An 18476-nucleotide genomic window follows, 5' to 3' on the forward strand; every position below is an offset into this window, starting at 1 on the left:
AGAACATCTAGAGTCATGGGGGTTGGTTAGATTCATTAGTACTTAAAGTGTCATCACCCTAGTGCCGAGTTCCGTGGTTTGCCACGAAAGCATCACTCACAGTTTCTTTAGAAAATGTACTATCTAGTGTTTTACTTTCAATTGTGAATTTTAATTTTCGTAAATTATCTTAGAAGTAGCCTAAAATCTCATCAATTTTTTACACCAAAGCACTCGTTAACCTTGCAAACAATTAAATGTTCATAAAATTAGGCTAGAAAAGTAAATAGCGTACTCTATAAATCGATTGGAAATCTATTTTTACATTTGTTACACTAAATGAAAAAAATGTCTTATTTCTATTTTGTCATTATTACTTTTCAGTTATCAAAAGGGTAAGCGTACACGGACCTTCACCTTATCTCAAAACTTGCGTACACGAGCTGAGACCTGTCGTGAGATTTGATCATAGCAACCGCTCACGTTCCATATTGATAAATGCCAAGTTTTGCGTGGAAGCAAGCGTACGCACAGTTTTCTGGCGTACGATCGTTTGATAAATGAGGGCCATTGTGCGTGAACGGGTGTTGTGTACAGCTCGTGTGGAGTGATGATGACATCAGCTGCGTCAGGTCACATGACTCAATTCAACATACAAATGTTCGTTCATTCATCTAATTTTGTCAAAGGTGTCTATACAGTACGTGTACATTACAGATCAGCTGATGTCACAGTGCTCATGTCCTGAAACATCTTAACCGTTACTGCCAAACATGATGGAGTCATTTGAGTTTGAATTGAAGTATGATTTGATACGAGTTTGATAAATTTGATGAATTGAATCAGGAAAAGTAAAACTATGCTGACATTGAAGTGTCCTGACTGAAGACAGTGAGAGCACACAGCTTTCAACAAAACATGCTTTGGAGAATCCAGTTATTGACTATGTGCTGTTTTTCTTCTCTGAACAGTGAATTCAGTATTCAGGCAGGATTGATGGATTCAAGTATAGCTGTCTAACCTGCTGTTTATTTCTAATTTGATTCTGATTGTGATTTGAAATTAAACAGACCGCTACTGTTATTTACATTTACATTTATTCATTTGGCAGACGCCTTTATCCAAAGCAACTTACATGTAGGAGAGCATAACACGCTAAACAGTACCGTTAGTTTACAAGGTGTTACTAGGAGGATTAAATCTGGAGTAAGCAAGCGTGGCGCTAGTAACACCAAGGTCATGGGTTCGATCCCAGGGATTGCACATACTCCAAAACAAATGTATTGTATAATGCAATGTGAGTCGCTTTGGATAAAATCATCTGCCAAACGCGTAAATGTTATTGGTTAGTCAAATAAATGCGAAACAGGTCTGTTTTGAGTTGTTTTTTAAAAGTTGTGAAGGATGCTGCAGTTCATGTGGAGGCTGGCAGTTCATTCCACCACAGGGGGACCCAATGAGTAAAGGTTTTTGCAAGCGATTTGGTGCCTCGCAGTGATGGAACAACCAGGTGTCGCTCATTTTCAGACTGAAGATGACGGGAGGGGATGTAGACCTGGAGCAGTGAGTTAAGGTACATGGGTGAATTTGCCGTTATCGTTCTGAAGGCCAGTGTCAGAGATTTAAACTTGATGCGGGCAGCAACTGGCAGCCAGTGAAGTGAAATCAGGAGGGGTGTTACATGGGTTCTTTTATGGGGACAGAGTCGCAGGTCTTTACCTCATCGATCTGCACACAAGGAGGGCTGCACACTAGGGCTGCTGCTTCCACGTCAGAAATCAGTGCTAATATAATACAGGCTCCCTGATTGCTTAATGGGTCAGTTCACAGCTGAGACCACCTACTCATTTAACAGCTCAAGGCTTCAAAGTGACTTAGGCCCTGTCCACATGAACACAGGTATTTTCAAAACCGCAGCTTTTTCTATGTGGTTTGGCCGTTCGTCCACACGCAAACGCTGTATCTGGTCACTGGAAACCAAACTTTTTTGAAAACTCCGGCCAGGGTGAAGATTTTGAGAAACTCCAGTTTCAGTGTTGTCGTGTAGACAGTGAAACCGGAGATTTGGTGTATGACGTTGGAATGCGTGCCGCAATCTACTTTGTTTGACATCAGATTCAAGGTTTCTGATTGGCCAACACGGCTTTATGTTTAGGGTTTTATCGGCACCTGTTGGTTGCACTTTATAGCGTGTTTTTGTGTTTCCGTGAGGAAGCTGGTTTTTTTAAACGTAGAAGGAAAAAGTCTGTTTAAAAAATACCTGCGTACGTGTGGACTAGGCCTAAAAGTGCTAGGTGAAAACTCAAGCTAGATGGCTAGGTGCTAACAACAGCTACTTAACAAATAACAGTTTACCATAAAAGCAGTGCAGGAAGTTCAATAGTCTATTGTCTATTTGCTAACAAACAGCTAGTCCAGTTTAAGCAAACACAGCAAGCTCACTACAGCTACAGCTAGCTAGGCAGACAAAATGCTTCTATTTAATAAACTTTTAATGAACTCTCAAAGCTGCTTTCCTACCTCATATTATTGATCTAATTTATAAATAATACAGACAATTATTTTTTTTAAATATTTTGTATGCTATATTTACACTCTAAAAATGGCTGGGTTATTTTTTTAACTCATAATGCTGGGTTGAGTCCGTTGGGTTATTTTTCCACATGTTAAACACTTTTTGGGTAGTTTTAGTTTTCCAGGTGTTGGGTTAAACTCGCTGGGTTAATGTGCTTGGTTGTTTGAAGAGGCTCACGGGCTTCCCGCCCTGAAGACGTTTAGTGTACTAGCAACTTTCATTTTTATAAAGAACAAAGGGGCAAAGCCACTTGGAGCAATTTAAAGGTACGTTTTTTACGTTTTAAGTGAATATTTATTGAAATGAGCAGAATTTGTAACATTTTGCAAGGCAACAGTGTCTTAATTAACGTTATTGATGTAATTTAGATAGGGCTGGGCGGAATGATGGAATATTACGTTACCGCGGAATAAAATGTCAACCGTAAAATATTTTTCTATTCCGTGTATTCCGCGGAATGTAAATAAGTAGGCGTGGTTAACTCGGCGCTCTGCAAATTATGCGCTATTCTGAAAAAAAACTAATGAATTAATCCACCCGTAACAAATGAACGTATCAAACATTCTTTTGACCTTCTTTCAGTCTGTAGTTTAGTGATCCGCTCCAGTCCGGCGCTTCTCTCTCACTCGCAGTGCTCGTGCAGGGATCTGCGCCAGCATTTAAAAAAGCTCATTCTCAACACGTATTTCAGAAGTCAGGTTGTTTTGTAAAGCTGTTTTAATAAAGTTTAACTTCAGGCGAGCCAAGGTGAAACTTGCGTTGAAATGCGCGATGATGCTCGCGAGCGCGTGAGCGCTTTGATGTGACGCGCTTCTACCTCCAGTTTTGGGAGACGCGTGAGGAGTCACCAGAGACTCGCAGTGCAAAAACATGCCCGAGAATAAACAAACCTAAAGACAGAGAGTCGCAACACACTAAAAGTGCTCATCTAATAGATAGTGAAGAGCGATAAAGACCTACAGTACAGACCCCATGAACACCAGTTAAGTCATATACTGTACTCTCATTGTTTGTGCATAATCATACTTTATTGTTATATATGTTGTCTATCTTCCTACTGTATACATATGATATAGCCAGAAGATAAATATGAATAAATAATACATCTGATTATCAGAACTTAATTTGATATCTTTAGTACATTTTCATAACTTGCCTACATTTTAACTATGGTGAGCATTTAAATGAACTGTAATAAATAAATTAGTTAAATCAATCTAAGAAAAATGAGGTATAAAATATAGAATTATAATGGGAGATTGTTTCATTAAATATATCGTTGCCGTGAAATAAAATTACTCATTCCGTGAAATAGATTTTTGGCCATTCCGCCCACCTTAGACGACCAGCAGCTGTTACCTCAGATCGCCATTACATAAATTGACTCGCATAGTCCTGTTAAGATGCGCGACACTGCGAATTAATACAATTTTATAACCCCATCACATGTAAGCTAAGTCTATGAACTTTAGTGAGAATTGAACTAAAAGTGAGTCAAACCGGCGAGTGCTTCGCGAGCGCGGTCCAGCATTCCCGGTTCAGGAACGCCTCTCTCGGAGTCCACTCTGGACATTAATCGGCCAGTCAATTACTGTATATTGCTCCATCCGTTTTAAACCAAACATTTCAATTACTTGCATATATACCTAATGTCAAGACACAGTGCTAAGTGTATCGGAGTATTGATATTTTATCATTTGGTTTTCTTCTTTATAGATTGGAACAAACGTGGTGGAATTTCTTCACCGGACAGTTAACGAAGTCCTTTCCTTTTGTCCTCGCGATGGGAAACATCCTTTCCCTTTCTGTCGGTCTCTCGACATTGTGTCGAACCGACAGATGGGGTTCGTCCCTGAGAACCAATCGTTTCCGACTGCTTAGAAAAGGCCAATGAAAATTGGCAAATGAAATTTGCATGCCGGACTCCGCCCCTGACATCCGGGTATAAAAGGGAGACGGCGTGCATCATTCATTCACCTTTTGTTCTTCGGAGCCTTCGGTTATGAAGATCTTCTCTTGCTGCTTAGCAAATTCTCTACATTGCCGGTTCTACGACGTGGTGCAGCGGACTGTCCCTTCCTGCAGCGACTTCCCCTGGGCGTCTCGGCGGTTCCAGACGTGTTCGAGCTGCAGACGGTGACTCACCGTCTGCGTTCTAAAAGAGCTAATTTCTCCAGCGCGGCATGTCCCGCTGTTCTCTTGGGTGCGGTGTCCTCATCGAGGATGGGGACAAGCACGATGTCTGTGTCAGGTGTTTGGGGGTCCAACACGCTGAGACAGCCTTCGTGGACTCATCCTGCCCGCACTGCGGGCAGATGGTCATAGAGACGTTGCGGTCACGGGTGGCTGTTTTCTCCGGAGAATTAGCCACCACCTCGCATGCTTCCCGGGCTGTGACGAGGATGGCTAAGGCCATTCCGTTCGCCAAGGCGAGCGGCGAGGGTGATATGGGGATTTCTGCGAGCGCTAATCCGTCAGCCAAGTGCTCGCGGACCGCTCGCACCCCGTCTCGCTCTCCTCATTGTTCCCTAGCTGGCGGTGCCACACCGTCAGCGTCCTCCTTCACGCAGTCGGACACGATGCGTGATGAGGATGAGATGTCCATCGCAGCATCGGAGAGCGAATTGCTGGCATCCGATCCCGACGACTCTCTGCAGCTCCCCCCTAGGGGGGGACGAGCTCAGGAGGAGGCGATTGTCGAGATGTTGGCCATGCTTTCCCGGGCAGCCATGTGCATTGGGTTAGAGTGTACTCCGGTGCCTCTCCCCCAGCGCTCACGGTTGGATACGTGGTTCTTGGGCTCTGAGCGCGACTCCAAGCCGCGCCCAACCCCGGTTCCATTTTTCCCAGAGGTGCATGAGGAACTGGCGAAGACGTGGAACGCCCCCTTTTCGGCGCGTACACGTCAAACCGGTTCCGTCGCTCTCTCTTCCCTCGATGGTGGGGCGGCTAGGGGTTACGTCGACGTGCCCCAGGTGGAACGTGCAGTTGCGGTGCACCTGTGCCCGCAGGCGGCGTCCACCTGGAAAGGTCGACCGAAACTCCCGTCCAAGGCGTGTAGGACTTCGGCATCGCTGGTGTCGAAGGCCTACACTGCTGCGGGCCAAGCTGCCTCCTCTCTCCACGCCATGGCCATCCTGCAGGTCCATCATTCCAAGGCGTTGAAAGAGATCCACGAGGGTAAGACCGACCCGGGGTTAATGCAGGAACTCCGCACCGCCACCGACCTGGCTCTAAGGGCGACCAAGGTGACCGCGCGGGCCCTGGGTCGGGCGATGTCCACCATGGTGGTCCAGGAGAGGCATCTCTGGCTCAACCTTCCGCAGATGAGCGGAAGTACGCCTTCCCCCCAGTGAGCCTCATTGCACAGACCCTGTGCAAGGTCAGGGAAGAGGAGCATCAAGTGTTTCTCGTTGCGCCACACTGGCCCAACCGGACTTGGTTCTCGGAGCAAATGCTCTTGACGACAGCTCCCCCCTGGCCGATTCCCCTGACGAAGGACCTGCTTTCCCAGGGGAAGGGCATGTTATGGCATCCCAGGCCATACCTCTGGAACCTCCATGTCTGGCCCCTGGACGGGACGAGGAGATCTTGAGTGGTCTGCCCCCGGCGGTGGTAGCTACCATTTCTCAGGCTAGGGCACCTGCCACTAGGCGACTGTACGCCTACAAGTGGCGCCTCTTCTCGACCTGGTGTGCTTCTCGAGGAGAAGACCCACGGAGTTGTGCGATCGGGTCCGTGCTGTCCTTCCTACAAGAGAGACTCGAGACTAACCTCTCCCCCTCCACACTGAAAGTGTATGTAGCCGCCATTGCTGCTCATCACAACTCAGTTGCTGGAAAGTCTCTAGGGCAGCACGACCTGGTCTTTAGATTCCTAAGTGGTGCGAAGAGGCGTAACCCGCCTCGTCTGCACTCCATACCCTCTTGGGACCTGGATGTAGCCCTGTCAGGTCTCACCAGGCCCCCCTTCGAGCCCCTAGGGGATGCCTCTCTTCCTCATCTTACGATGAAGACGGTTCTCCTTTTGGCGCTCGCCTCCATCAAGAGGGTAGGGGATCTTCAGGCTTTCTCCGTGTCCCCTGACTGCCTAGAATTCGGACCCAGGGATTCTCACATTATCCTGAGATCTCGGCCCGGCTACGTGCCCAAGGTTCCCACCGCTCCTTTTCGGGACCAGGTGGTGAACTTACAGGCGCTCCCCACTGGGGAGGAAGACCCAACCCCGTCCGTGTTGTGTCCTGTACGCGCTGCGCCTCTACTTAGACCGCACGCAGAGCTTCAGGAGCTCGGATCAGCTCTTTGACTGTTTCGGAGGTCAGCAACAGGGGAGAGCTGTCTCCAAGCAGAGGTTGGCCCATTGGATTGTGGACGCTGTCAAGGCAGTTTACCAATCCCTAAATCGCCCGTGCCCCCTAGGAGTGAGGGCCCACTCCACCCGGGGTGTTGCCTCCTCTTGGGCCTTGGCACGGGGGGCCTCTCTCGCAGACATTTGCAGAGCTGCGGGTTGGGCTACACCCAACACCTTCGCGAGGTTTTACAACCTCCGCGTAGAGCCGGTGTCAGCCCGCGTCCTGCATGGCCACATGTAGGACCGGCAACTGGTAGGGTTTACGCCTGTTCAGTTTTTTTCCCCCTCTCTCGAGTGGGTCAGTATACCGATTTAGCCTCCATTCTTTCCCCACTGGGCGAAGAACAGGCACTCTATCCATCACTAAGCAAGCACCCCCTGGGGCGGGCTGGGCAGAGCAGCCCTGCCCCTTAGGCCGGGTTTCAACTGAGTTATTCGCAGCATAGCTCTAACCGGACCTAGTGCTACCAGACGTTGCAACTCCCCAGTAGGGCGGTTCCGTCTGATGTATCCTCATGCTGGTTCCCACCTTGGTAACCCATGACCTCCCCGGGTGGACCTCCACCTCGCGGTTTTCTCTTCAGCCGCACTTTCTTCCCATGAGTTCTTCCCCATCGGTGAGACCATGTTGGTATCTCCACTATTCTCCTCCCTGCGGTAGGAAGTGGTCTCTGTAGCGCATCCCCCACTTAGGGAGTAGCGCTTACCCAGTGCCTTACGGTTCCGGGCGGCTTCTCGCTGTTAGAGAAACAAGGCCGCCGCCTGTGAGGCCGAAGGTAGGGGCCTTCCCACCTTTCAAGAAAGCTCTGGGACCCCCTACCTACCCACTGGTAAGTTACAATTTCGCGGTAGCGTTCTCGGCTGACACGCCCAGGCCAGTCACCGTCGCTTCATTGAGATTGTGACAGGGCACAGTGTTATGGCGTTTTCCATTGGAAACCCATCTGTCGGTTCGACACAACGTCGAGAGACCGACAGAAAGGGAACGTCTCGGTTACGTTTGTAACCTCAGTTCCCTGATGGAGGGAACGAGACGTTGTGTCCTTCTTGCCACAACACGTGCTGTCCTCTGCAGCAGTCGTGAGAGGTCTCAGGCTCTTCAGAACTAAGGTGAATGAATGATGCACGCCGTCTCCCTTTTATACCCGGATGTCCGGGGCGGAGTCCGGCATGCAAATTTCATTTGCCAATTTTCATCGGCCTTTTCTAAGCAGTCGGACACGATTGGTTCTCAGGGACGAACCCCATCTGTCGGTTCGACACAACGTCTCGTTCCCTCCATCAGGGAACCGAGGTTACAAACGTAACCGAGACGATCTCAGGGTTTTGTCATTTTGAATGGACATGTTCTGGAACAAACCACGCTGCTTTCAGCTGTTGATGTACAGTATGTTTCAAAGCATTTTATGTGTTTGATGTTAACTTTCCCAGGCAATGCGCTTCTACCTGGGAATTTCTCCAGACTTCTCTGTTGTTCTTCAAATGGAGAAGAATTAATCATCTGCTATTCAATTTCTTCGCTGCTCTTTGCTTGCTGAGGAATAACTTAACTTGTATTTTTTTCCTTAATGTTTTTGTTAATATCTGTATTCGTTTTATTTAAATACAGTGAAAGTATACATTTACACATTAATGTTTTTACTGATTCATGAATGATTTTAATAATTCACTGATAATTGTTCTAATTGACATGTGACATACGTCTGTTGCAACATGTAATTGTGCATAATTTTATTCATTCGTGTTATCTATACTGCTAATGTTTGATATTAGCCATATTTTATTTATTTCGTTATTTTTATTAATTGACATTTGTTGCTACATATTGTGGAGAATGTTATTTATTTACATGTTGTTTATAATGCTTGTTAATGTTTGATATGATTTTTTTTATTTATTATAATTCAACTATTTTCTTTTATTTAAGCAAATCTATAAATATTGCTGTTACTGCAAGACTTTAAAAGTTTAAATTTTTATTAACAATTATTTTTACAGTCAAATAAAAAAGATTTTTTAAAAATAAATGTCAATTGTCTTGATTGACAATGAAGCACAGGAGAAATGAGGAATAACCCAGAATTAAACACATGAATAGTTAAAATGACTACATTTGGGGTTTTTTCAATAACCCAGCATGCTGGGTTAAAATGTGTAACCCAGCATGTGTTCTGTCCAATATTTGCCCAGCGCTGGGTTGCCAATTGGGTTGTTTTTAACCCAGCCATTTTTAGAGTGTATATTCTCTGACAGTAGATGTATTTGTTTCCTAAAACCTGTGCAGAAATGATTATGCTTTTATTTGAAGGGAATAACGTGCCAAAACATTTCACCCCTTCTAAAAAAAAGTTTGTCACTAACCCTTTTAAGAAAAATGAACTTAAAAAAGAGAGGATCTTTAAAGATGAAAGGTTTATTGTGGAACAATGAAATAAAACTTTTAGAGCCGGATGCACAGACAAGGCTTAGCTAAATGAGGATATTTAAGTTGCGTTTATAAAAATGCCTTCATACAAACACATTCTTGATGTACATCTTGACACAAAACAATGGCACTGGTCTATATTTTAGGATATGTCAGGGCATGTTAATGTCAGTTAAGACATTCATTTCACACTTCAGTCTTGTCTGTGATGACTGGTGTTTTGAACAGATGTGTTTCAGATCTCCTCCAGAGAGTCGGCCGGCACCAGACCTTTCTTCTTACCGCTGCTCAGCTTCAGAAAGCCATCAGTGTCTTCACTCTTCCCCACACAAATCTGTGAGAAATAACAGAAGGAAACCATCGATCAGGTGGATCATTGACTCCGAATGAACATCTCCAGACGTGACCTAATAGCAAAAGTGACAACAATAATAAAGGATCCAATAGACTTGAATCAAAAAGCAGCAGATCAGATCATCTTCTGGCCTCCTGTGTGTATAGGAAAAGTTCACTAAATATCATTGGTTTAGTGCGCGGGAGTGGATCGAGCCAGAAAGCAGAAAGTACAGGACTGAGAGGTGCTCATGAACATATCATTCATTCATAGAAGCTGAGGAGGGCATGCAATGATGTTTGACGTCTGCCTGTAGCTCAATGCAATAAGATGTTAAGCGATCATTAAACAGACACTGCTAGATTCAGAAGACAGCTCGTTACCTGTGCCTCTTTAACAGTCATGTGACCCAGATCTCTGTTGCCATGGACACCTTGTGTTACCTTCCAGACTCTCTCACCTGGACGCACTCGCTGCACAAAATTAGCCGGGAAAAAGCCCACCCTTTCACCACATTTACCCTACACACACACACACAGGTCTGGTTTATTATCTCCGTGGGGACAGTCCATAGGCGTAATGATGTTTATACTGTACAAACTGTATATTCTATTCCCTAAACCTAAAGATCATAGAAAACTTTTTGCATTTTTAGGTTTTCTAAAAATATCATTCTGTACGATTTATAAGCTTTTTTGCCCCTGGGGACCTCAATTTTGGTCCCCACAGTGACACGAGTCCCCATGAGTTGGTGTGCATTCAGGTTTAGGTCCCCACCGGGATATACAAACATGAACACACACACACAGATGAATCCTCACCTTCCACCATTCTTCATTAGAATCATCAATCACCTGAACTCTGTCACCAGGACTGCAGAGAGAGAGAGAGTAAATGTATTACTGTCTATAACTCAAGATATATCCCCCGGCCCGGCCCGGCCTGCCCCGCACTCACTGTAATTCCAGGTCATTTTGCTCTTGAGGTATGAACTTGTACAGCACCACATAAGTGTGAAGAGAGGGAACTTTAGGAACCTGTAGAGAAAACATTCAAACTATCAAAATATCATCAAATCTTTCAGAAGCCCTTCAAAATAATTCCAAACAACACTTTACCTTTAACATCTCATCCACTTCATGTTTCTCATTCTCAGACTGAGAGAAATCTGTCAATGAAAGAGAACGATGTATTCTACAAAATAAAAGTCTCTTAAGCAGTTTAATGTGCTGCTGTTCTGCTTATGTTCTTATAAGGAATCTGATGGTGTAGAAATCTTTCGTACAACACACTGCATTTTTTGCCCTTATTGAGTGTTCACATGAAACTGATTTATGTGCTACGACTCTTTTCTCCTGCTCCGAAAACACTCAAGCATGTCATCTGAGAATGAACGTAAGACATGTGTGAAACTCAAGTATATGTGACGTCAGACAGCTCTAATGCACATTTATTTCTCTGTAAGCTTTACAGTAATACTGCAATGTTTTTGGTTTTATTCAGTGCTCCTAGATATCTTTCTCTCTCCAGCAAACACAGACTAGACTTGAACAGAGTGTTATAGTGAAGTCATTGTAAAGATGATGTTTCTGACCTTTCTCTGAGTGTTCAGTGACATCTTCTCTGTCAGCAGATAAACATTCGTTCATTTGCTGCTCGTCCTCTTCATCCTCGCAAACAAAATACACGTTTCATTCAATGTTTGAACAACAATACTGAATTATATATTGGGTTTAATAACATTTTGGAAGGTTTCACACACAGACACACACATATACTGTATGCTTTATACACACCAGGCTTTGTGTTGGAGACTCACAGAAACTAGATCGAGCCAGAGAAAACCCAAAGCGTAGTGTAGTGTACACAGGGTCCACCTGAGCCTCTGTCATCGCAAATGATACAAAACACTGCATTATACATCACACAACACTGACATTCTTTCATTAATAACTGAGACTGTGTGTGTGTGTGTGTGTGTGTGTGTGTGCGTGTGACCTTGTTTTTATATCCTGAGATAATTAACCAGACATCGTGTGTGTGTGTGTGTGTGTGTGTGTGCGCGTGTGTGTGTGTGTGTGTGTGTGTGTGTGTGTGTGTGTGTGCGGCGTGTTTGTGTGTGTGTGTTGTGTGTGTGTGTGGGTGTGTTGTGTGTGTGTGTGTGTGTGTGTGGTGTGTGTTGTGTGTGGTGTGTGTGTGTGGTGCTGTGTGTGTGTGACCTTTTTTAATCCTGAATTTAAACCAGACATCCGTGTGTGTGCTGTGTGTGTGTGTGTGTGTGTGTGTTGTGTGTGGTGTGTGTGTGTGTGTGTGCGTGCATGCGTAATTGTTGTGTGTGTGAGAAGTGGTGTGGTTTGTGTGTGTGTGTGTGTGTGTGTGTGTGTGTGTGTGTGTGTGTGTGTGTGTGTGTGTGTGTGTGTGTGTGTGTGTGTGTGTGTGTGTGTGTGTGTGTGTGTGTGTGCGTGTCTTACATACCCTGTGACCTCACAACACATAATCCACTATTGTTTAACGAGGGTGAACTCAAATTCCTCTTGAACATCCCAGACTCATAGAAAGAAACAAGAGCATAAAAACAGAATCAAATAAATGAAAAAGTAGAACTCACTGTAATATGAAGAAACAGATTTTTAGAATCAAAATGGAAAAATCTATGGACAGACGCAGCTCAACATGCATATGAGCTGGATGAGTCAATGTCATTTGACAAAATATTTACATTTGACCGTGAACATTATTTCAGATGGACATTTCTAATAGAGTAGTGAGATGTGACAATAACAGAGACAGATCAAACATACTTTGCCTTGACATGCTTGCTGTGAGAGTTCAGAAACACACCAGAGATGAGCTCCCATCTTACATGTCTTACAGTGCAGTCCCTGTTTAGAACTCCCTAAAAAACAACCACATAACTCATTCTTATTATTAGCGATGTGCTATTTACACTAACCAAAACCAGTATTTTCTTTAGATTAAGTGTAAATAGTACTTACTGGTACTTATAAATTGTGGCAGATACTATTTGCACCTCAGTATTGTTGTGCATTAAACATTACGTAAGGGATGATGTACAGGCAGGCGGTTGTTATGGCAGAAATAAGAAGCGGGGGGTCTTGTGTCACACCGAAGGGGCTTATTTCTGTGATAACAGCCGGCTGCGTGTATATTATCCCGCTTATTACACGCCTACTTGCCACATGAGAAACAATCTGGACATGAAATGTGAATTTGAAATATTTTATTTGCTCATTTTTACCGAATGCAGACCTTCCGCGAGGAAAAGCCGTTTACTTAACGACGTTCAAACGTCACGAACAGGCAATTTAGTTGAATCATTTGTAAATATAATGTCATATATGTGATTAAAAGACATATTTACATTTAATTTTGTGTAATATTAAACTGCACCTGTCAAAATGATTTGCAGCATGCGGGTTACAGGGTGTTATTCGTTTCAAGGTTGTTATCTGAGAATAACAACACTTGGAATGTCACAACTGGCCAATCAGAATCAAGTATTAATAAGCAATAATAACAGAGTGTAAATCATTATATTTATAAAAATTATGAAAATGATTGTAACTTATTGAGATAATAAAGTCCTACACCTACCCCTCAACCTTTATGAATAAATAAGTTTTAAATTAATTTGATTGAAAACAAATGCCTTCATGATCTGACATGTAATGGAAAAAAGTAAAAGAGCGATTTTGGCAAACGGTGGATTTGAACCCGGGTCTCCAGCATCAGAGCTATACACACTTTACACCACCTTACGCCCTGGAGTTGCTGATCAAAATGGTGGCGTTCTGACACTTTCTCTATTCCAATCAGATACTGGTGGGCGGAGTTAGTGCAAAGAGTTTCTACCAACAAGGTGGCCTATTTAAACATAAACAGTAATAACAGTAGCATCAGTTCTGTCTATCAGTTATCAGATAATGAAACGAACAGATCATGCAAAAAGCAGAACTTCAAAGAATGTTTCATAGAAGTTCAAGTTTTACAACAGTATGAGAGATATGTGCACGGAAACAAAATCAGTGTTTAACACAGAGCAGCTTTCACAGCGGATAATAAAGTAATTGAAGAGAATATTAGGTCATATCAGTGATTGTGACAGACTAGATTGTATCAGTTTATCTTTGAAAAGACTTATAAAAGCACACAGCTCAGTCGTGACAACAAAACACTACTCCAGCGGCACATCATCTATTCTAAAGCAGCTCAACAGGGGGCGGGGTTTATGTAAATCAAGGGGTTTGTGATGTCACTAACCAGGAAGAAATTTGTAGTCCTTAAAAAGTGTTTTCTGTTAAAAGAGTATATCTCCATTTGCAGTGAACTTTGAGTGGCGTAACTTTGAAGATCTCAAAAAGTGAAAATGAATCATGACATCATGAAGTGTACACCTCCTACTCTCTGCTTACCTACAATAATGTTCTTGCACAGATGGCAGCTGGTTGGTCGCCGAAACACATGTTCCAGGAAGAAGTGTTTGAGTGGCGGGCGTGGCTGTATGGCAGAGGGGGCGGGGCTCGCTGTGGGGTTGGAGCTGATGCTGATGAAAGGCGTGGCAGCGCTGTCATTTGGACTGTGAATGATGTCTGATGATAGATGAGCATCATTCTGAGAACGCTGGAAGAAGTTCTCCACACTTTTACTCCTCATGAATGTGAGCGAGCGCTTCAGACGCAGAAGCTAGCACATTACAAACAAACACTATGAGTTGTGCACTGCAGTATGTAGGCCTACAGTGCAACAATGGTTTCATTCAAATGTTTAATTTATATACAATTATACATTATAGGTCTACTGCTTGCAGTTAGATTGTGGATGCATTAGTATCTGGAATGTTCCAGAACAAGAAAACTGGTGTAGGTGGATGCAGCAATGAATGTAATCTGACTGAAGCTGTTATGTTTTTAAAGTAAATTTAAATATTTGTTGTTGAGGATTAAAACTATCCATCATTCAAATGTTTTAGTTTTAGAATTTTTCTTAATGGAAAGGGCATAACAACAAACTAAAGGAAACACCAATAATGAATGTAAATAATATCAAACGTAAAAAAAACGATACTTTCTGTGACAGTTATAAAAACACGTGTGAATGTTTTAATAATAGCCTAATGTAGAATCAGGAAACATATTTTGAATACATTTACAGTATCCCAGCTAACAATTTTTGGTTCCCAGAATGTTCCCCTAAGGTTAGTTTTTGGTTCCCAGAACGTTATTTTCTAAGGTTCGTTTTTGGTTCTCCAGGAAAGTTTTCTTTATGTTAATAGAACGTTAGTTTCTGGTTCCCATAACGTTCTGGGAACCAAAAACTAACGTTAGGGGTTAGAAACCATGAAACTAACGTTTTATTTCCGTAAAGATAACCAAAAACAAACCTTAAAAAAACTTTCTGGGAACCAGAAACTAACGTTATGGGAACGTTCCCAGAACGTTAGCTAAAATATTTTTCTCGGTCCGTTTACAGGTCAGTAATGAATACATCCATGCTGTGTTTTTATCCATCGCTTGTCTAACGTTAATCTAATTAAAATAAGTAAAATACATCATCCCACACAATATTGAGGATGAAATCAATGCATTAGATTATTCTTTTAGCCTAATAATTCCTTTTTCATTACTGAAGTAGCCTAATTTTAGATTTAAACAGCACAGTATATCATTTCTAATAAAACCACACTATGTGTAGGCCTAACGTTACCTCAACATCAGACATTATAGATATTGAAATAAAATAACCAATGACTTCAACACAATATTTAAAGCAGATTTTTATTGACAGAAGAATAAACATTTAATTATCTTCAGGCTAACAATATTCTTGTCTCACCACAGAAGTATAGCGCGGCTCCGTCTTTAGATAACACAATCAAAAGCCCTGAGTTTCAGTCCTTACATCATGGTCTGTTGATTTAGATGTGTCAAATCAATCGAACATCACGAAAATATAAGTCTACTCTCAAATCTGTACGGTTTTAAATAAAAAATTTAAATAAATAAACCGCTAAACTAATGTGTTAGTGGGTGAGGTAAAACGAAATGACCGTTAATTTTTAAATGACGGGAGTGCGCGGCAGAGCGGAGAATGCACGTGCTCGAGCGCACACACATACAGTAACAGACAACCACACTAAAGAAATACACATGGATATATATATGATTGTATTTTCATGTAGCTTAACTAGTTTATTATTTTCAGCCATTAAAGGGCACATTTATTAATTTCATTTGGTTTTCAATGTGATCTTATAATTTATGTATTGCACGTCACTGACGTTTACCAGTTTTGATTATTTTTACCATAAAAAATAGCCAAAAAAGAACCATCAGGGAACGTTATTTTCTGGTTGCAAAAAATAACCATTAAATAACCACCAGGGAACGTTACTTTCTGGTTATTTTCTGGTTGCAAAAATAACCAGAAAATAACCATCAGGGAACGTTACATTCTGGATAAAACCTGAAAAGAACGTTCTTAGAACGTTATTTTTCCCCCCAAAAAACCCCAAAAGGGAACCAAAAACTAACGTTAGGGGAACGTTCTGCGTTTGCTGGGTGTGCAAGAGACATGCAAGGGATGTATTTTATAATGAAAGATCTACATAACTTTAACAAACATTACATAGCCTAAAGTAAGAGGTTTTCGTGGTTTAAATCATTTTTTAGGTCACTGCACCTACAGTGTTAGCCTATTTCTTTATTTACTGACAGTGACTGTTACCGTTATGAATGGTGCTAGCAGTCATATATCTATAAGGTGAAACAATAATAATAATCATAACATTGAACATAATAATGATTTATCATGTGAACAGCACAGCACACGCGCGTGTCGTACCTTCTGCGCGGTCCCGCTGGAGTCTGCGGCGCGCTCATGGATCCGCAGCTCGCGCTCCGCGCCGTTACTGGTATTCATCCACGATCCAGAGTAAACACTTGAATAAAGTGAAAGAGACAGCTGTCTTTCTGCTCAGATCCAGTCAAACACGGACACGCGCGCGCGTACAGTGCGCTGTACAGTGACACACTCTAGTGATGTGATCCAGTTTACTTCAGACCACTCCTCCTGAACGCATGCCCTAAATCTGACAAACACACTTAAACTAGATCAAATGCCTTAATGTCCTTAAGCCCGGAGGACAGTAAAAACGATCTTTCTGTTCCCTTTCTTCACGTTTTATTAAGCACTTAATGTACAGCCCTTATATCACACGGAATTCCCGTGTTGCGATCTCGTAGTATTAGGCTTTATTCAGTTTTTTCATATTATCAACCCCAGACCAGCTTTAGGTGTCTAGGGCGGTTTAAATAAACGTTTAAATATAATTATAGGCTAAATGAAACAAGTTATTGAAATATATGTCCTTTTACTGATAAAGTCAAGCTCACAATGGATTCAATTTGTTATTATTTGTGACAAAAACGCTTAGTAGATTTGAAGATTGTGATAAAGTTGAATAAGGCTTTTTGTAAATAGAATTCCATTATTCACACATAAAAGACACTCGTTTGTTGCCATCTACTGGAGTACATGTGATAATTTAATATAAAGAAAAGCTTCCTTAAAGGAACAATACGGGGGTTTTAGGAGGATCTATTGACAGAAATACAATATAATGTACAAAACTATTTCTTCAGAGGTGTATAAAGACCTTGAACCATTAAGTTTGTAATACCTTAGAATAAGCTGTTTATATCTACACACAGAGCGGCCCTACCAGTGGCGTAACTGTTTTGAAAAGTGGTGGGGACAAAGACGACACAAACAATACTTTAATAATTTTTTTCTGTAATAACTCGTTGGGAATATTCATGGACGTCACAAGTGCGAAACATGTAGGTGACTCCTCCTCTAGAAACAGTATAAAAACTGCGCCGCTTTATCGACGGTTTCAGTGTAACGTTAGTGCGAAGGACGCATGACAAAATATATTGACACTGCCGTGAAGCAGGTTCGAATCCGCTGAACTCACTATTCTAAATTTTCACATCAGATCTGTTTCCATTTGTTTTTAAACTATATCATGTTTTCACCAATAGATCATTTAAAGCATGTTGTGCTTTATTATATGTAAGGATGGCTGTTGCCGTACGTAATTAAACGTATTAATTCATGATAAAATTCGTAAAATTTGGTGTTTGACACAGATGACCTGTCGGTGGGTCAAGGATTGAGACGTTTGGGAACCCCCTGCTAATAAGGACAAACATTCAAGTATACAGGGGGAACAGATGGAAAAATAATATCTTTAAAAAAACTTATTTTCACTTATTACTACGGGCATTGCCAGATAGGCTACAAATATACAACGAACTTTCTAAATTTTGTTTTGAACTCATGAAACTGCAAAGTTGTGACTTTTTCCATTTATTGGAGTTTTCTATCAAGTATCAAAATGTAATTAATCTTGCAATAGACGATAGCAACGGCATGTCGAGAACAATAAGGACGAATATATAGCATCAAAGTGCAATTAAGCACAAAATGTTTGGTACATGTATGACTTGAACAGCCATTTTCAAATATTTTCATCATTTTATTCAAAATAAATACCTTTACAATCTGATAAATGAAAAAGTTTGGCAAACAACAGACCCGAACCCACGACGACATGAAGCAGATAACACATGCTTCACGGCCTACGCCACTGAAGCAGTCGATGTTCCTGTGCCTTTTTACATTTTGTCTATTCTAATTGGAAACTGATGGGTGGAGTTAGTATAAATAGCCTCTGCTTACAAGGCGGGCTACTTGCACGGTAAATAGACACTCCGTATTTTTTATTTCTT

At 42.2% G+C, this 18476-nt stretch overlaps 1 protein-coding gene across 1 annotated transcript; it reads right to left on the minus strand.

Moving 5' to 3' along the window:
* Positions 1–9309: 9309 nt before the first annotated feature.
* On the minus strand, positions 9310–16735 carry LOC130567103 (SH3 and cysteine-rich domain-containing protein 2-like). The gene is made up of 11 exons (XM_057355015.1): positions 16525–16735; positions 14097–14367; positions 12465–12559; positions 12139–12211; positions 11460–11548; positions 11258–11333; positions 10782–10831; positions 10621–10700; positions 10485–10536; positions 10047–10184; positions 9310–9663 (listed from the first exon to the last, which is right to left on the minus strand). Exons 1-11 carry the CDS (start codon positions 16600–16602, stop codon positions 9565–9567), a joined length of 1101 nt encoding a protein of 366 aa, XP_057210998.1. The 5' UTR covers positions 16603–16735; the 3' UTR covers positions 9310–9564.
* Positions 16736–18476: the final 1741 nt, after the last annotated feature.

The sequence above is a fragment of the Triplophysa rosa genome, linkage group LG16, assembly GCF_024868665.1.
Source record: "Triplophysa rosa linkage group LG16, Trosa_1v2, whole genome shotgun sequence".
Lineage (NCBI taxonomy): Eukaryota > Metazoa > Chordata > Actinopteri > Cypriniformes > Nemacheilidae > Triplophysa > Triplophysa rosa.